Genomic DNA, 21,196 nt, shown 5'->3' with positions numbered 1-21,196 from the left:
TGCATGGTGGGGGTGCTGTAGTGTGAAGCTGAAGAGGTCAAGTCTTGTCAGTTCTAAAAAACAGGTTATGTCAGGACACTTTTCACAGATAGGAGGTTCAGACCATATTCTTTGGAAAGAACAGAAAGAAGCCCTCCTTCCCTGTATACAGCATACAGCTTGACAAGTTTGGATGACAGAATGAGCAGTGGGCCTTTGGTTTCATGTGACTTTTAAAAAGACACCAAACTAAACATGCCTATCGCTCTCACTCCTCGCTTCTGTCTGAGAATGGCAAGAGGATAAAACATAAGCTTCTCTCCTCAAACCCTCCCTCTCTATCCCCACAACGCCTATCCCACTACACAAACAGTACGCCCAGATAATGAGTCCGGGTGAGAAAGTGTAAAGTGGAGGTGTATTGAGGGGCCGTGTAAGCTGGCCTAATCCTCCTTCACAGCATTTGTTGTGTTATTAGAGCTGTAAGGGTTGTGGATCCTGTGACACGGGCCCTATTCACCACTGTAGCCCTCAGCCAGTGCACTGCAGAGAGCCAGTGTTGTGTTCAGAGCTGCTATAAGCCACAGCGGATTCTCAAAGGTGGGAATGTCCTTACAGACTACACAGGACCTCTCCCCCGGGGGACAGAAAATGTAGTAAAATCTGGTGATGGGAGGTAAACACCAGAGGCCACATAAAAAGACACCAGACTCACAAAGATTCACTCAGCAGCTTTATTTTTTGTGCAAATCTCATGACAGAGGACCTGGCTACATGGATGACCCAGTGATGATATGGTATGGCATCCCTTTATTGATTATGTGGGTGAAAGCAGGTATATTTTGGCTATGTTTGCTGAGATCACTGCCTTTACGTAAACCAATCCATCCTTGATTTATACGCCTGTCTCCCAGTAACATAACTATCAGTTTTAACACCTCCTCCTAACTTGACTGCAAACGAGCAAACATCAGATTGTTTCACTGTTACCCAATGAACATGTCCTAACCTGCTCCATGCATCAACTAACGGGCTAAACAACATGTCCCTTCTGTGAAAAACTTTTATTTCCCACTTGCTCCACCTCCAACCTGATGTCCTGATGGCCTTGATGTTTCTGTTTTCCCTCCAGTCAGCAGTGGATGAGATCATGGATGAAAAGCCGTTCCACACCAAGCACAGATTTTCGTCTGAAAAATTGGCATGGATAATCATAAAAATTTGATCTGATTTTGTGGGTTCTTATGAATTCTCCTGCACCCCTTCCGAACAATTGTGCAGGGAAAAAAATTCTTGGACAAACCTCAATTTTGGCATATTTTTGCATTCTGGAATATTTAATTGACAATGACAGGTTTTAGTTGTGTGGAGTGGACACTGGCACTATGTAGGAGAAATGGAACACAGCAACGTGAATAATCTGAACCGGACCCCGTGTGCATGGCTGTAATACTGAAAATTTGCATGTGGATTTTCCGTATCCCAGCACCACATTTCCGGATTGTGCTGGTGAGAAAAGGCTTGAAGAGACTCTTACAAGGTTAAGAAGCAGCACATCATATTTGATCCACAACAGGAAATGACATTAGTTATGAATAAATAACTCTGATGCTTACTCATTTGCAAAAGGAGAAATTAAGTCGCAAATATTAAATATTTCATCCCCTCCTCGTGCTGCAACATCACTCCCAGTATGTAGAAAATTTTTTCAGGCTCCATCTGCCAGAGTTCGCTCGCTCACTCACTGTATCTTAGGAAGAGGTCTAAGACTTAACTTCTATGAATACGTTCACCTATAGTCCAGAGCCTGGTGAAAAGAAAACATTCTGAACTGCTTTCATTCATATTTTAAGCCTGGAGAATTATTCTATATAGCATACAGTACCATGGAGAGTTATAGTATATTTTAAAGTACATATTGACATTTTCTAAACATGAAACATAAAAGTGAGTGCAGTTTGCCAGTGGTATTGGTCTTTTCAGTTTTATTAAGAGTTATTTTTAGAGTACGTCTGATTCTTTGACTGAGAAACTGAGACAAGATGGCACCATGCAGTGTGTAAGGCTGACGTCCCCTACAAGAAGTAAGCCGTCAGGGTCGACCTGTTCGGGATTTCACTCTAATAATCTGCAGTCAATTAAGCAGAATAAATGCTTCTCATTCAATAGCTGAACTGCATTTTTATTTCCTCTCTAAAATGAACCAGCTGCACTAACTGTAAACCTACTTTGGCTAACTGTTGTGGCTTAGATAACATCGTGTACGTGTTGTAACTATTCATTGTGAATGAGAGTATGCTCTACTTGGTGCAGCTACTGTACATTCGCCTCCTGTGTATCGTACCATACAGCGCTGATACGAGGTAGTAGAGATTCATTTAGAACTGTAAACCATACAACTCAGGAGAATGACTAACATATTTATATACAGTACAATATGATAGAACAAGCATCATAGAGTAGCGATATTGCTTTTGGCTACAGCTCTTATTGCTGGCTTGTCAAAACATTAGAATGGCTCAGATGATAAAAACAGCTTTATCTTTCAACTCTCAATACAGTAAGACTGTACATCTCTGCTAATGCATCACACTGATTGGGTGCACCAATCCCATCATTCCCCAAAACCTAATGTGCTCATCTTCACCTACATACTATCTGCAAGTTTCCTTGCACTACTGTAAATATTAAGACTTTTCCAGACATTTCAAATGCAAAATAAAATAAATATAAGGCCAGTTTTGCCAGTGAAATGACAATTGTGCAATTTGAGAAAAAAAAAAAAAAGTAAAACAAAAGCACACTCTGCAATAGAGTACTTAACCGCATGGCTGATTTCTCCTTAAAAATGGCAGAACAAGAACATCAACTCATTCAAGATCTTCTAGACTAAAATGATTTGCTTAAGTCATGAGTGTTATATTTATCGGGATTCAAGGACTTTTGAGGAGTCTGAATACTGGTCATCAATTTTAACACATTTTCAGCACCTGCAGATGCCCCGTATCAGGACCTTTCACCCCAATCCTGATCTCACTTGGGCTGTTCTTTGAGCTGGTGTTCTCTGAGAGCACCAGTTAAGGTAGCCGTCCACACATGCAGGGCCGTCCCGGCGGAGAGGGTGAGGAAGAAGAGGAAGGCAACTTGGAAACCAAACCAATCCACCACGCCTCCGGCCAGAGCGCTGAACGTCAGCTTCCCCAGCACCTCCAGAGTCGCCAGGAAACTGTAGTGGGTCGCCTGCAGGAGAGAGGAAGAGTGGGGAGGTAGGATGAGGGGGAGAAAGGGTGAAAGGAGTAAGAGGAGGAGGTAAAGGAGAGGGAATTGAGCAGAGAAAAAGGACAAGGGGTAAAGAGAGGGTTTGGAAAATAAAGGCACATTGTAAGTAAAAGGAGGGAGTAGTAGCTGGGAAAGTGGAGAGGTGACACTTCATCCTATCAAATTATCAGTCGATGTTTGCACCTGTGACGCCGATTTATTTGCAAAAACAGACAATATGTGATTTTCGAGAAAAAGCCAGCGCAAAAGGAAACGATAGCGGAGAAAAAAAATTTTAAAAAATTGAAAAGACTGGAAGTCTGAAAGAGAAAGCGTGAGATCATGGCCTGAGACGATGGATGGAGGCCAAACGAAGAAGAGTATCTGATCACGGCCTTGAGGCTTTCAAGATGGAGAGAGAGGGGAGAGGACAGAAATTACCTAATCTCTCCAGACCTCCCCCCTCTGCCTGAGAGCACAACATTCAGATGAGGCAGGTAACTCCAACGAAACAGGACTCTAGTGACACCCAGACCATTATGAACTAATGCATCCAATAGGCTTCTAATGTCTTTAATCCATCAAATAAAAACAGATTAATTTGTAAGTAACTGAATCATTGCACAAACAACTCCTCTCTCTGCTTTACAAAAGAGCATTAAAAATACAGCAAATGTGAAATTCCAAAGCCTTTTTTTTACTGTGAGTGTGGAACTGTTCACCTTCAGCTTCTTTTACAGGATTTAATATGTTTGTTTTCCTCTGCACCATTTCTTTTCATGAGCAGATTGACAGAGAACTCATTGTCAACCATTTCAATGATCAGTAAATCATTATTTATTACACAAAAATTACAATCATTTTCTGGTTCCAGCAACGGGTGCAAGCAAATATAGATACATTTGAGAACTGCGATATTATGTTTTGTGCTACTGTGCTGATTCTCAAGACCACTGTATCTATTGTCAAATCATAGATAGTTTAAATGCAAAGATTCATGACAGCGGTTCATTTTGTGTTGTGCTTAAACCTCCCACTGCCAGATAGCTGTAATCTATCTTCAGCCATCTGACTCTTCCACTCCATACACTCACATACTGCCAGTGTGTTATAGGGAGAGTGATAAATACAAAGGCAGATCTCACTGTTCTGAGTGCACTAAAAAATACTTTTTTAAAACTTTTTAAACATGATTTCATGTATATGGTGGTGTGTTCTTGCACTGACACTTGCATATCCCCTGGCTTACAGTGTCGTAATATATCACAATATATTGAATCTGAACGCATGTGTTGTGATATATAGCATATTGCTAGATCCTTGCCAATACACAGCCCTAGTTCCAGCTTCTACAATGTGAGGATTTGCTTTTCCTTGGTTTATATTCTCATTAACTGAGTATCCTTTGGTTTTGTATTGTGAGATGAAACAAGGCATCTGAAGACATCACTTTGGAGTCTAGAAATGTTTCACTGTTTTGTTACATTTTGTAGTCTAATCAATCATTCAGTTAAAAAAATAATCAAAGATTTATCGATAATGACTTGCAGCCCTAAATCCTTGTGTCATATAAATATGGACTGAACTTGTCATTTTAAATTTTATGGAGACTAGACAAGGCTGACGAGTGAATCTGAAATGTTTTCATCCATTCCAACAGTTGGAAGCTTTGACGCTTCATTCATAAGTTGACAATCAATTTCTACATCAACATTTAAATGCTGCACAGCTTTTTTTTTATGTTTATTGACTCTGTTTAAACCTGGTATTTCTACACAGTTGCAGATAAAGATTAGACTACACTAATATTATTAGTATTATATGGTTTGTAGAAAAAGATTTCAGTGGCGGCTGCATAGGATTGTTGCCCACTTCCCACCAGACCTTTTGAGGTCCAAAAGTTAAAATGTATTAAAAAAAATCCAGATTTAATCACTTCCCAAATTCACAATCTATTTTCATAACAAAATAGTCTGCTTTAATCCATATTTGTTGGCATTTAGGCTTTCAAAAAACTGATTGCTCTGCCACTTGCCGCACACAAAGGGAGGCATGCAGCAACCAACAGCACCATAGATTACATGTATTCATTAAAGAAAGCCGATTTAATAATAATAATTATAAAAACTAACTTATCTAATCGGGTTAATCACTTTATTTAAATCGAGAGTGCTGTTAGAGGATTTTATATATTTTTTTAGGGTGGTGATGTCATAAAATATGATAACAGACATTTCAGGCTTCATTCGAATAGAATAATAGAATAGAGGCTTTGAATGTAAAAAAAACAAACATTAGGAACAGCCCTACCTGAAACAACTGCTTTGCTTTGTAATATATAAATTATCGTTTAGGAACCTAATCACTGAAAAAGAAAGACTGAAAAACAGTTGCTATCAGTTCGGTGAGAGTTGAGGATCTAGTGGTGTGAGTTTGGACTATTTGAGCTCTAACTGTGGTCTGTGCACCGAGGTAGAGAGCTCTGAGAGCCTGTGTGACCACAGCTAAGTGGAGTGCCTTTATTCTGAGCAACTTGTTTAACAGATTGGGTTTCTTTCTCCTGGGGATCGTTAACAAGCACTCACACTATCAGCTTTCTGTCACTGGATAGCACTACCTTCAGTAACACACACACATGTACACACAACAAGCACACAAGAGCTAATGCTCCCCCCTCCTGTGTGCGCGTACACACACAGACTCACACACCGACGCACTAACAAGCAAACAGTATACTGTATGTGTCATGAGAGCCTCTCAAATTAACTGTGGTTCTCATCATCACATGTTGTGATTGGTTCTCCCCTGTTATTTATTTTATTAGTAACCAGATCCTGATATCTGTGTTACAGCCTGTGATTTGTCTCCCCTTTCTTCTCCACTTTAAGAGTGACAGCAATTTAAATGATAATTTGTCACCTTCAGAGATTGACTGAGTGATGTCTGAATGGCTGTGCGAATAGCGATCACCTCCAGGCAACGATGGCCCAGTTACGACGGGGACAAAAGGAGTTATGTCAAAGAGGAGAAAACGAGAGAGGAGAGGAAAAAGTCAGAGAGCGTTTAAAGGACTACAGAATGACAAAGAAATAGAGTGAGGTAGTAGATGGGACAATGCCAGCGAGGGGGGGGACAGAGAGAAAAGAAAGACGCAATGAATAGAAACTGGGTCTGAGATTTTCCAGGTGGAAACAGCTGATGAAAACTGACAGGTATAGGTGACGATAGGTGTGGCACTGTATGCTGAGGATTTCCATCTCCGGCTCGCCTTTGACAACCAAAGGAAATGACCTAAAATTACATAATGGCAAAACTGAACCAGAGGACAGAGGAGAGGAAATACAGGAAGGAAAGAGGGAGAAAAGAGTTGTCTCTTCAAACCACAGTAGATGACCTAACACCAATGAGACAATTAATACTAAAAAACATTTTGACAATGGAGGAAAACATTACATAACAGCAGCCTGGGTCTCAACAATGACAGTGTTGACAGGTAAATAAACCCTGCTTTACCTGAATGCTTTCCTCGGCCCTTTGAGTGCAATGCATCATGGTAGTGAAAGTGAGCGTGGTGATGAGACCACCCAGGAAGTGTTGAACACTCATGCTGAGGACGGCCATACCTGAGGGAGTGAACACACATGAGCAAAATCAAGCAAAGGCAGGCACAAAATGTGTCTGAGTGCAACTACAGTAAGTTTTGTTCTGAAAAAGGAAGGAAACTATCAGTTTTACACTGCCGTCTGTGCTGCTACTCTTCTCACTATACTATTCTATGTAGAAGTCAAAGTAGGGAGACAAAGCAGCGAGAAACGGTAAGCTGCTGAAGTGTCTCCTCTTCATTCTCCCACCATCGCTCCCCCCCACCTCGTCCCCAAAACACATGTAGTGTATCCTCTGAGGGGAAGTGGCAGAGCGGTGTTAGTGGGGAAACACAGAGGAACCACAGAGCCTATCTGTCTCTGCTCCCACTAACACTGAATTATTCACTCAAGCCGCCAGAGTTTTTCCCGAATAAGACTCTTCAGTCAGCGACACAAGACTGTTGGAGTCACACAGATACACCGACTGATCAGACTGGAAGAGTGGGAAGCGGAGGGTTATCATGTAATATTGAAAAATCTGAAACTGAATGTTTTTTTTTTGGTTGAGTTTTCCTGAAATCTTTGTTCTGGGTTTAAAGCAAAGGAGGGGGGGGCTCAACTTTCACTGTGAGAGGCTTGATAGGGGAACAGACAACTCAGACGGAGATAAATGGCGTGAATCTGAATCCCCAAAGCTTTGCGACTGGCTGTGTAACAGAATTAGATGTGTCATTCAGACATTAATAACTGAATGGCTCTCTGGAGAGAGAGAGAGAGAGAGAGAGAGAGAGAGAGAGAGAGAGAGAGAGAGAGAGAGAGAGAGCACCTGTCTATCAATGTCCTCTGCATCATCATATCTGTTGCTGTACTAATACTGAACATCTGGCTAAAACATCGGGTCAATAGTTCGCAACCTTTTTTTGGATTGCAAGGTTGTGTCCGACAACCTCTGTAACTTTCTGAAACAGCAATCCAACATTCACGTAGTGACTGGGTGTGAGAAGGTAAGAGCTTAAGCAAGGCTTGAACCTCTGTCTAGCACTTGTTTTTCTGTTCTTTACCCAAATATTTCTATCAATTTTTTGTGTGTACAAATGGGAAAAATAAATCATCATTTTATGTAGTAGAAATATGATCTTCCTTTCTTTTTCCTATCTCTTTACTATCCTTTGACCTCTTTGTAATTGTGTAAACCCCTGTCACAAGCTACAGTCTCCAGGTCACTCAACCAAAGACCAGACCAGGAAAGGCGTCAGTTATTGTACTGACAGATTAACAATTTTCACTGTGAATGTAAATATCTAACATAGGGGGTAAAAACCCATATCACTGTCTTAAGTCCCCTGATCACTGATTCCCTCCAAACTGGTCACGTTCCCCCAGTCTTAAAGAATGCCATAATCAGACCACTGCTCAAAAAACCTACTCTCGATCCGGAAGTCCTGTCCAACTACAGGCCCATCTCCAATCTCCCCTTCATATCCAAAGTACTTGAGAAAGCAGTTGCCTCCCACCTCCAGGACCACCTTAAACATAACAACCTCTTCAAAAAATTCCAGTCCGGTTTCCGCTCCGCCCACAGCACAGAAACTGCCCTCGTAAGAGTCACTAACGACCTCCTCATATCATCCGATGCTGGCTCCCCCTCCCTCCTCATCCTCCTGGACCTTTGTGCTGCATTCGATACAGTCGACCATGGCATTCTATTAAACCGGCTCCACCTCACCATTGGACTCAAAGACACTGCCCTCAGTTGGTTCCAGTCATACCTCACAAACCGGACAGAATACATCTCCCTGGGTAACTCCAAATCAAATCCACACACAGTCACTTGTGGTGTCCCCCAGGGGTCAGTCCTTGGCCCTATCCTCTTCATCCTCTATCTCATCCCCCTTGGTCAAGTCATCAGCCGCCACGGAATTTCATTCCACTGCTATGCCGATGACACACAGCTCTATGTAAATGCCACAGCTGCAACCCCACCCTCATCATCACAGTCATCCCCGTCAAAACTCACCACCTGTCTGGAGGAGATAAAGGTATGGATGGAGCAAAACTTCCTCCAACTCAACAGCTCCAAAACCGAAGCCATCCTGGTTGGCACCCCTCACCAGACCAAATCATCATCCATAACCAGCATCACCTTTTCTGGCTCCAACATCCCCCTCTCATCAACAGTCACAAATCTTGGTGTAAAAATGGACCCCCAGCTCGCCTTTGAATCCCATATCAACCACCTTTGCAAGACCTCCTTCTACCACCTCCGTAACATTGCCAAACTCCGCCCCATTCTCGCCCTCTCAGATGCCGAAAAGCTGGTTCATGCCTTTATCTCCTCCAGACTGGATTACTGTAACGCACTTCTCATCGGGATTCCTAGCAAGAGCCTGCAGAGGCTTCAGTACATCCAAAACTCTGCAGCTAGGATCCTGATGAGAGTGCGGAAACATGAGCACATCACCCCCATCCTCTACTCACTCCACTGGCTTCCCATCTCCACCAGGATTGAGTAGGGATGTCCCATCGGCCGCCAGTATTAGCAAAAAACCCAGCCCAGCGCTCCGCGATTCAAGCAGTCCATTCCAGTGATCCGCTCCAGCTCTTACTATCAATCCACCAGGCCAGCATGCAGACGGCAGATACACAGAGGGTAGGAAGAGTAACGGTCAATTTAGTTAACTGACTATTTGTTTTCAGCTCTGGTTTTTTTGAAAGTGATATTTTTATTTGGTTTACACTCTTACTGTTTAAGTAAAGAGCACTGATGGCATTGTTTTGGGCACAATTATTAAAATTGGAGCCATGGATGGACTACAAAAACACTACTAAAATAACTGAAAAGGAAAGGCTGCATTGTTTGTTAAATGCCAACAATGTCTTGTGGTGTTAATCTTTTTTTTACTTATTAGGGGGGCCAAAGCACAAGTGTGTGGAGTCTTGCTGCTATTTTAATTTCATTGTTAGACATTTTAAAGATTTCTTGTGTTGATTCATTTTCTATTTATTAAGGGGCCAAAGCAGCCAAAGCAAACCAGCTATATGTTTTATTTAATGTTAATGTTCAAGTTTAAAGTTTGTTTATTTAACCCTGTTAACAATAAACAGGTCAGTTTCTCATACCAACTGTTGTGGATCATTCTAACTAACCTGATTAAGTAGTTGTTTTTTGCTTGATCAAACCTTTTCTAACATGACTGACAACAAAATAAGTGAATATGTATAATACGTGCTTGGATCGGATCGGTATCGGCCAAAACTCAAGGCTGTAATATCGGTATCGGATTGGAAGTGAAAAAGCTGGATCGGGACGTCCCTAGGATTGAGTACAAGGTTTCCCTCCTCACACACCAATGTATCCATGGACATGCCCCCCCCTACCTAAAAGAACTTCTCAACCCACAAAACACAACACGCTCCCTCCGCTCCACTCACTCAAACCTCCTCCACATACCCAGAACCAGACTCAGGACCATGGGAGATAGGGCCTTCTGTGCTGCTGCCCCACATCTGTGGAATGCCCTCCCTGACACCTTGAGGGCACCACAATCCACTGACTGTTTTAAAAAAGGTCATAAGACATTTCTTTTTAGCAAAGCTTTTGGTCCCCCTTAGATGTTTTTGTTTTTAAACCTTTTTAAATAACTGCTCATCTTTTTTTCTTGTTTTTATTCCCTTCCATTCCTTTTATTTATTATTATTATTTGTTATCGTTCTTTGTTTTTAACCTGTAGCATTTTGAGATCTTTTGATGAAAAGGGCATTATAAATAAAATGTATTATTTATTATTATTATAAAACCATGCTGTACAGACATTACCTAACTTTAATATCCAGTTACATACCTGCCAGCCAAGCTGACAGAAATCAGCTGACATACTCCATTGGAAAAGTGGACAACACACACCTTATATCGCAAGTATCCAGGGGCTGAGCACTCTAACAGAAACACTACAGCACAATAGCAGAGTAGTGAATGACATAATGTAGTTTTTGTTGAGGCTGTCAGAGGTGTTGCTCAGTTCTGAGAATGCAGTTTATTGTATTTTTGGGAAAGCCTTTGTTGTGAAAGTGCAGTAGTGACCATTGTTCCTCTCTTCTAATGCAGTCTTGCTGTGTTTGGTGTATGCCATCATTTAGACTTTTTCTGTAGTGTTTATGAGTGTGGAGCAAATTCAAACAGTGACCTTAAGAACATGGCGAATGAGTTGAACAAACAGTTCTTATTCTCAACAAAAGCTAATATTACCTAATCTCATTATAAGCTCATAAGGTTCATTTAGTGTGAGTATTCTTGTTTGTTGTTATATGTAAACTCACATTGTACTTCTGTGACCTAAAGTCATACATGTGCCTGCATGATCATAAGTGTGTGTTCTGTGTTTACTGAAGGGAACTAGCTGGTCAAATGAGGACTGTGTGCGTATGGGATCAAGAGCTGGAAAGTTTAACTATGCAAATAAACGGAATTCAATAAACAATATGAGGTGTGCTTATACACTAGTAATGGAGAAAAATAAAAGACTAACAGGGTCATTTTAACTTCTTTGGGGGTGTTGTCATGTTAGGTATGATTGATTTGTACAATGTCTGAGTACGACTGCCTCCCTCTCCACTCCCCTGCTGCTAAGCTTTCACATAAATAATGTTGTTCTGTAACTGAGAACACTTGCATCATCATCTCTGTGACATTTTTGCTTGCTACAGTGTAGAAAAGGGCGCTGCAGGCCGATACTGAACTCAGATCTGGGCCTTGGTCCTTGATGTGAAGGCCCCCTTTGTGAGAGCTTTAACACTTGGGTAGGGCTTTTACATTTACTTCTCTTTTCTTCACCTGCTTGCATCATATTTACACTAAAGCATCGACATCAACGGACAAACTGGACTAACTGAGGTCCTGTTAAATTTGTGTCTTTGTCTGTTTTTTGATCTGTCTCTCACCTTTCATCAGTGGTGATGGCTCCAGCACAGTGAGTAGCGAGCTCTGGAAGACCATGCTGATGGTTCGCAGCACAAACACACGTCGCATCAGAGCCCCGATGCTGAGGAGAGACAGCAAACAAGCATCAGCGAGATGTACAGCAGCTTTAAGATATGAGTGTTATTGATGAGCAGTGTGACATGTGGTGACAGTGGCTCAAGGCTGGTATCATTACATTTGGAGATACTCTTCCACATACACACACACACACACACACATGCATGCGCACACACAGTAACATGTGTGCACGTGGTTAAGTAAACAAGTCCCCAGACACTAATTGATTCCCTGTTAGTGCAAGAAAATCATCCCCCTGTGGGTTTGGTTCGTGACGTAATCAATAACCTAAGGAGATCCCCAGCATGAGGAAGATAATTAATCATTGTTAACACACACACACACACAAACACGCGCTCACACGGTTGTGTGACATCAGGGATTAGTGATGCCAATCACTCAGAGGACGCCTGCCACTCAAAGGACTGTGTGTGTGTTTGTTTATGTTTTTTTGCATGTAATTATTTATGTGTAAAAAAGGCTGTGAGGGAGAAGGAGCCTGTCGCACAAAGCAGGATATCTGATTTAGCTGGGTAACAGCTTCAGTCCGTGATTAAGATTTAAAGTTCCATGTTTTTCTTAACAAAGTTTGCACGTTAATTTCATTACCCTGCTTCAAGGTACAAGCCTCTGGTCAGTTTTTGGCTAAGCACGGACCAAACACTGATCCAACACACTCATTTTGTGTTGTGTCGTCTGACCATATTTTTACTATTTGAGTACACTTCTTGGTTCCTTCAAACAGTGACTGTCTTGTGGCTTTTTATCATGTAATTAGATGACTGTGAATATTGACCTCTCAAAGTATAATGGTAGAAATGAGGATAGGTAGATGACGGCTGACATACAACAAAGGTCCGCAACCACATTCAAACCTGGAACATTCTGATTTTATCGTCTTGGGCTGCAACTTATGACTCTTTTTGTGATCCATTAATCTGTAGATAATTTTCTAGACTAACTGTCTGATCTATAAAACATCAGATAACAGTTGTGGATGCCAATCACAATTTCCTAGAGCCCAAGGTGATGTCTTTAAATGTCTTGTTTTGTCTGTCCAACACTCAAAACATATTGCGATAACTATAATGCTCAGAAAGGGAAAAGCAGCAAATTCTCACATTGAGAAGCTGAAGGCAACAAATATTTGGCATTTTTTTGCTTGAAAACTGATGAATAACCAGTTATAAAATAGTTGATGATTATTTTTCTGTTGATCAACTGATCAGCTAATTACTGCAGCTCTAGTACAGTCGGTGTCTTAGATCTCTGAGCCACAAAGCCACCCTCTTGGGTGATTTTTTTTAATAGTTGCTCCAAAGGTTTATTCGTTTTTGACTAACTCCAACAGAAAGTTCAGTTCCTCTTAGCTGACATGATAAAATAAACTCACCTGTGTGTGTTAGGAGGTTGCAGAGTATTACAAAAAACTATTTATATAAGGAATGCAAAAGACTACGGGTAGTGAACACTTTCTTTGACTCATTAATGAGTGATTCTGAAGATATAAAACCTTTTGCACACCCTGCCTTAAAGGGCCAGTGTGTAATATTTGGCATGGTTTATTGTCAATCTGAATCTGAATCTGAATATTCTACCCATATATGTTTATATAAGTGTATAATTGCTATAAAATAAAATTCATTTGATTTTCGTAGCCTTATAATTATGCTTTTACATATATATATATATAGCAAGGGCCTTGCTTTAGAGAGGTCGCCATCTTGCGACGCCATGTATGTACGGCAGACCGAGCGGACAATCCAGCCAGCCAGAGAACGCGTTTCGCGTGTATAAATGAACCAACGAAGACAGCGGAAGGAAGGAAGAAGGAGGAGGAAACAGCAGAGTGTTAGTAGTTCGTCGATAGAGAGTAGTGAAAAGTTTTTTTAGTTATAAAGTTTGCGAATGGACCACACTTACCACGCAACAGGAGAGAATGAACGCGAACTGTCATCTGCGAGGAAAAGAAGACGCAACTTCACTCCTTGTGATGCACTCTCTGCGGTGCTTTTCCTCCTGATGATATATCTCCCTACGATGGTAGCAGTAGCACCAAATCCCATTCTGTGCATTCAGCCTCTCTTCTCGCCCGCTCAGCATCAAACACATGGAGTTCCTCATCTGTATGCTCCGGCTCAAACAGGTATGGCTCTGGGTCTGTGTCCGCTACAAGAAACTCTTCAAAATCGCGTTCAAAGTCGTCCATTGCAGCTACTACAGTCCGGAGATATCGCTAGGCTAAATAAACAGCTGAGCTCTGTTTACCGGCTACGCTGTCAGTCAGTGTGCGGGCTGGAGGTTGGTGGAGCAGAGAGGGGAGGGGGTGCCCACTCGGTATGGTAAACGAGTATGTGTGTAAAGTTATGAAGTGTGTCTGTTATGCCAGAAGAGTCAGAGTTTGGGACGGAGTCTTTTACCCCCTGGAGTGTTACAAGAGTTTTTGGAGTGCTCAAATAAACTGGCCTCTTTCCCGAACGCTCCTCTGGTCTCCTGCTCGTGAGGGATTCATTACAATATCGTAACACGGTTTAGATTTCTAAATAAATATTCACCTCGTCGATAGATAGACCTACTCCTGAAAAACTTGTGCGCAATCCTTTTTGTCCCTACGAGGCCGCTGTCATTTACCCGACGCGAGGGGTGAGCGAGTGAGCCCTGCAATCTAGAATTTGACCACTGATGTCACTGTTTTCAACCCATTTTACACACTGGCCCTTTAAATTTATCCTTAAAGGTGACACATTGGGCTTTTCATTATTTTCTGTCATATAAATATATATGTATTACAATAATGGATGTTTATATTAAAAGTGGCCAAATAAAATAATCAAGGTCAAGGTCAAGGTCATGGTTACTACAATTTGTCTTGGATAAAGGGAAACTGCTGCGTCAAACCAGACATTACAGAACATAATATTAAATACAGAATAGAAACAACACAGTAAAGACAAAATACTTAAGTAAAGTATGTAAAATTAATCCCTGGGAGAAAAAAACCTCAGGCTTCAGAATTCTGCATACTGTGTATTTTTTTTTCTTTTTACTTTTTAGACCAGATGACATCCGCAATACCACCTCACAATGTAGCGGCATGCTAATTTAATGGAAACATGTAATCTTAGTTGCAGATGCTGTAAATGTCTCCCTGATTTGGGATCATATTCCTGCTGGAACAAGTTCTTTGTGTTGTATTTTTTACGGTAAAGAATGGCACTATCCATTATTACAGTCATTCCAAGGCTGAAATGACGTGCAGACACACTGTGATGCGTAATATCAGGAAACACTGACCAATCAGCGGACTGGGCTTTTTTCAGGAGGGGGGGGGCGGGGGGGGGGGGGGGGCTTAAAGAGACAGGTGCTGTAACAGAGCATGTCAGACAGAGAGTGATGTGATGCAGCACAGGCAGGCACTGGGGAAAATAAAGTGGTTTTCTTAGTTTGTTTTATTTGTTTTAGCATGTAAAGTTGTTCTAGTAGAAACCAAAAATGCAAGTATAAACCTGAGAATGAATGTGATTGGTTCCCTTTAAACCAACTGAATTCTATTTCACTGTGTTCATTTCTGTACAAGACATTGCTCCCCTCTCTGTCTCTCTTCCTCCACTCTTCTCAGTATCCTCTACCTCCTCATCCCTCCCCTCTCCGCCCAGCCTTTCCTTACCTCGCTGGAAAACCAATCCTGCATCATTCACATGCTAAAGACATTCTTCTCCTCTGCTGCTCCTTTACCTCCCTTCTCAATGACAGTCTTTCATATTGCGCACTCTCAGGAGATGCTGAGGGGTGTGTGTGTGTGTGTGTGTGTGTGTGAGAAAGAGAACCTGCCTGGCTGCCACCTCACACGGGCCGGGCCCAGATAAGAATAGCCATGTTCTCAGGTTGCCAGTGGCTGTTGTAAAGGGGGTCACTCACTGACCACTCAGCCGTTTCTGATGGTGGGGAGGATAAACCTTCCAACTGAGCTTTTAGAGGTGGGACCACAGCCTGGTGGACAGCACTTTCTCTGTGTGTATATGTGCGTGAGAGTGTTTGACAGGAAGAGGTGAGGAAAGAGAAGTGTTCATCTGACAATGGAGGGTGCATATACAACCAAAAACATTTGTATTGAGACATTAAATCTTTAACTTTGCACCAATTGTGCTAGTTGATTGCTGATTAATTCAATATAGCAAGGTACTGTACATTGAATTTTTTTTTTAAGAATTAAAAAAATGGGTGGTGTTTTTTTCATCTAAAACCCTGATTCCAAAAAGTTGGGATGCTGCGTAAAAAACATAAATAAAAATCTCTTTTGAACAGTATTTAATTGAATACAGCACAAAGGCAAGATATTTAATGTTTAAACTGATAAACTTCATTGTTTTTGTAAAGATACAATTATTCTGAATTTGATGCCTGCATTATGTTCCAAAAAAGTTGGGACAGAGGCAACAGAAGACTGGGAAAGTTGTGAATGCTCAAAAAACACCTGTTTGGAACATTCAGGTAAACAGGTTAACTGCTAACAGGTCATAGTATTGTGACTGTGTATGAAAGGGGCATCCTTGAAAGGCTCAGTTGTTGATAAGCAAGGATGGCGTGAGGTACACCACTTTGTAAAAATATGCAAGGTCCATCAGTCCATCAGTTCAAGAATGTTTGTCAGTGCTCAACTGCAAGGAATTTAGGATTTCACCATCTACAATCCATTACATCGTCAAAAGATTCAGAGAATCTGGAGAAATCTCTGCACGTAAAGGGCAAGGCTGAAAACCACCACAGAATGCACATAACCTTTGACCCCTCTGACAACACTGCACCAAAAACTGATGTGATTGTATAAACGGTATTACTACATGGGCTCAGGAACACTTTGGAAAACCACTGTCGGTGCATACAGTTCCTTGCTGCATCTACAAGTGCAAGTTTAGACTCTACTATGAAAAGTGAAAGACATATATCAACAACATTCTGAAACATCTTCTGACTTCTCTGAGCCAGAGCTCATGTGAGATGGACTGACACAAAGTGGAAAAGTGTGCTGTGGTCTGATCAGTCCACATTTTAAAATGTTTTTGAAAATCATTGACGTTGAGTCCTCTAGGCTTAAGAGGAACATGACCATACAGACTGTTACCAGCTCAAAGTTCTAAGCCAGAATCTGTGATGGTGTGGGGCCGTGTTAGTGCCCATGGCATCATGGGTAACTTGCTCATCTGTGAGGGCACCATGAATGCTGAAAGTAACATACAGGTTTTGGAGCATCATATGCTGCCATCCATACGTCTATTCAGGGAAGTCTCTCCTTATTCCAGCGAGACAATGCTGAGCCACATGCTGCACGTGTTACAACAGCGTGGCTTTGTAGTAAAAAGTACGGGCAACAGACTGGCCTGCCTTCAGTGCAGACCTGTCTCCAACTGAAAATGTGTGGCGCATTATGAAGCGCAAAATATGACAATGGAGACCCTGAACTGAAAGAATTTCATTTTGACAGAAATCATGTATTTTCAACAGAAAAAAAGTATTGTGCAACACTTTCCTTTACTGTTCCACACCTGGAGAATTTTGTTAATCTCGTGGGCAACATCATATTTTGTCGCACACTGTGACTGGTAGTGTTACTATCATCACCATTGAGATGTCGTATGATGATGAGCCTGAATGGTTTCTAGAGTGCATTTGACTCCCAGAGAATTTTCAGAAGAAGAAAAAGTAATTTACATTGAGTGTTTTCTGTCTTTGTCAGTGTGTGAACATTTTACTGCCTTTACAAGTCACCAAGGCCTTTACAAGTGAGATCGAGAGATAGAGTGAAAGATCAAAAGCCAAACTATGACAATGACATCTTTTGAAAGTGCTTTCCTCCTTAAACAAAAAATGTTGCCTTTGGAGGCTTACTCTGTGTTAGCTAGTATCACTTAACAAGAGGAGAAAACCTGGGAGCCAGCTGAAAACACAACACAAGGGCACAACACTGACAATGTTCAGACCCAAGGGCGACTGATACATGTCGAGGAATGGGCACAGATACCAACATATGAGCAGAAGGCGCTGGTTCAGCTACAGCATCCCTAATCATCCTGATCCTGATCCCTTAATGTAATAAGCTGGCTACATCCCAAAACATTTTCTGGATGTAAAAAGAATGAAGGAAAGACAGTTGGATGTTTTGTTAAGAGTACAGTATCGCCCTGTGTGAGAGCTAACACTCTATCCTCCATAAAGGCATTGTTGTTATTAATAGCTCCCATTACATCACACTGGCCATAGGCAGGACTGTGCTATGATGTGATCCTAGTGTACGCAGACGTAAAACCTTATGCAACGATGGTCAGGCACAAATGGCACAGTGTCGATGTGCTGAAGGGGAAAACATGTAAAGGTTAAATACAATCAGAATAAAACAACTTGCTATGGAAATTTCTCTGAATGCATTCCCATTAATATTGCAATTATGCATCAACTGGCTTTGTCACACTGTACACCTGTGCAAAAATACCACATTTACAGAGAATACCAGAGTTTCAACACGGTCATTACATCTAATCACCATAATAAGTCTAATCTAATATAACGTTATGCAGCCATTTTGTTTTATTAATCAGAAAATCTAACCTCTTAGTATCTGTCTGTAAATCTGAGAATTAAATTCAACTAGAGTTGCACATTGTCTCTGTGATCAAACCCTGAGGGGGGTGTGTGTGTGTGTGTGTGTGTGTGTGTGTGTGTGTGAGTGAATGTGTTTGAGTTTGTGTTTGAGTGTGTGCACAAGTGTGCGTGATGGATTTGCTGCTCACGCTGTTCTCACACCACACACCAGACACAGGGGGTCCCTGAGCTCTCAAACAAGGCTATGTTTACTTAAATTACTGTACACACACAGTCAGACAGGCAGAAACACACACACACACACACACACACACACACACACACACACACACACACACATGAAGAGTAATAAAAAAACTGGAAGAACGGGCCCAGAGTGATGAGGATGAGATAAAGGAGAAGGAATACAACTGCAGGAAAGAAGGAGTCGGTGTACACAAAAAGCTTGGAGGAAGAAGAAGAGGAGCAGGATGAGGAGGAAGATGATGATGATGGTGGTGGTACTGTATCTGATGGGATGAGAAGAGCGTGAGGCAGTATGTTCCTGTGGTGCAGTGGACTGGACCTTATCAATGTTCACTTCTTTTCCACTGGTGGAAACTCACAACTGGTCTGATTTATGGTATGGATTTATGGTATGATTTTCAGTATTGTCAAAAATACAGACGCTCCTCTTTTTTATTAAACTGATAGAGATGATGTTTGACTAAATTTGTACTGGCACCTGCTATAATGATAAATTCAGACGTAACTGGTATCTTTTTTGTCTCTACTGGAGGTTTTTTTGTGTTGTCCATGGTTGTATCTCATGTTGAAGCTGTATTGAATGGCTGCAGGCAGCCTTGGATAATTTTAAGGGAGAAATGTTTGTAAATGTGGACTGAGGTTCAATTCAATTAAATTTCATTTAGAAAGCCCAATATCACAAATCACAATTTGCTTTACAGCATACAACATCCCTCTGTCCTTTGGACCCTCACAGTGGATAAGGAAAAACTCCCCCTAAAAAACCCTTTAACAGGAGAAAAAAATTGGTAGAAACCTCAGGAAGAGCAACTGAGGAGGTCTGTTATACTCCCCCATGTTTTGTTTGATGAGATGTTGCCAATGCTTTCTATTACAAAAAGGGGGTGGTCCAGGGATCATGTCTCTTGGTTGTTATGTGTTGTAATTTCTGTTTTGTTCTGCTGACCTGTCAAAAACATCAATCAAAGAAAATACGGAGATGCTGTATATCGGCAATGTATTGCAGTGCACAGCACGCGCCACCAGAGGTCAGTCTGCACCTGTGGAACACGCAGCTGAGCTGAGAAAGACGGCGACTGTGAGTGGTAGGGATAACGTTACTGGACAGGTAAAAAGCCTACCAAAAACAGCAGAGAGAGACAGTGGGGGGAAAAAAGCATATCTTTATGTTTAGTTTATGTTTCTGTGAAGTAATGGTTTATCTCAACCAAACAGGAGTTGGTGATAGCTGGAGCCCTTCCAGGATGTTCTGATGCTGTGATCACAACAATTGTGCAGTGAAATCAGACATTCTTGACCGCAATAATCCCATAAAGTGCCCCCAAAATCCTGGTGGGACTGTACCACACCTTTGGTGAGTTTAATTAACAAGGCAGTTAACTTAGTCTTAGTGTGATTAAAGACACAAACTTGAATTTAGAAGGTGAACAGTAAAATTTGTCTGTTTTATAAGGAAATATAATAAGGAATAATAATATATAAGAACACACCTCCCTGCTGAAACTACTGGGGTCGGGGATTGTTTGTTTTTTGTGACTGTGGATTTTTTATTGGTATCGGCTGATATTGGCTTAAAATGAAGAATCAGCCAACACTTTTTCTTATTCGGCAGAATGAATGAATATTACATACACTGATTCTTACATTTTATGTCTCCATCTGCTGGTGGGCCATCACAATAAGAGTATGCATTCATAATATGATGTTAATTCCACTACAGATGAGACTTGATGATGGCTTAAAACTCGATGGGGAAAAAGCTAATATATCAATATTAGGGGTAGGAATCACCACAGGCTCCACAATACGATATTATCATGATATTTCAGTCACGGTATACAATTATTGCGATTTTAAATGTGTTACGATTTGCTCAGTGTTGCGATTAAATATATTGAGATACAGTACAGGCCAGAAGTTTGGACACACCTTCTCATTCAATGCGTTTTCTTTATTTTCATGTCTATTTACATTGTAGATTCTCACTGAAGGCATCAAAACTATGAATGAACACATGTGGCGTTATGTACTTAACAAAAAAAGGTGAAATAACTGAAAACATGTTTTATATTCTAGTTTCTTCAAAATAGCCACCCTTTGCTCTGATTACTGCTTTGCACATTCTTGGCATTCTCTCGATGAGCTTCAAGAGGTAGTCACCTGAAATGGTTTCCACTTCACAGGTGTGCCTTATCAGGGTTAATTAGTGGAATTTCTTGCTTTATCAATGGGGTTGGGACCATCAGTTGTGTTGTGCAGAAGTCAGGTTAATACACAGCCGACAGCCCTATTGGACAACTGTTAAAATTCATATTATGGCAAGAACCAATCAGCTAACTAAAGAAAAACGAGTGGCCATCATTACTTTAAGAAATGAAGGTCAGTCAGTCCGGAAAATTGCAAAAACTTTAAATGTGTCCCCCAAGTGGAGTCGCAAAAACCATCAAGCGCTACAACGAAACTGGCACACATGAGGACTGACCCAGGAAAGGAAGAC

General features: G+C 41.3%; 1 protein-coding gene across 2 annotated transcripts in view; it reads right to left on the bottom strand.

Annotated features, from left to right (window-relative positions):
- Positions 1-699: 699 nt before the first annotated feature.
- Positions 700-21,196, bottom strand: part of slc33a2 (solute carrier family 33 member 2) — a 34,869-nt gene continuing 14,372 nt past the window's right edge. Inside the window, exons 4-6 of one of the 2 annotated variants that reach the window (XM_033620355.2) lie at positions 11,760-11,860; positions 6,751-6,860; positions 700-3,219 (exon numbers count right to left, since the gene is read on the bottom strand). In XM_033620355.2, the coding sequence (XP_033476246.1) occupies positions 3,013-3,219; positions 6,751-6,860; positions 11,760-11,860 (418 nt within the window). In that variant the 3' untranslated portion in view covers positions 700-3,012. The other variant, XM_078170840.1, reaches the window with a different exon arrangement.

Source organism: Epinephelus lanceolatus, chromosome 9, assembly GCF_041903045.1.
Source record: "Epinephelus lanceolatus isolate andai-2023 chromosome 9, ASM4190304v1, whole genome shotgun sequence".
NCBI lineage: Eukaryota > Metazoa > Chordata > Actinopteri > Perciformes > Serranidae > Epinephelus > Epinephelus lanceolatus.
The sequence above is the reverse complement of the archived record's forward strand: the minus strand, read 5'-3'. Positions and strand labels throughout refer to the sequence as shown.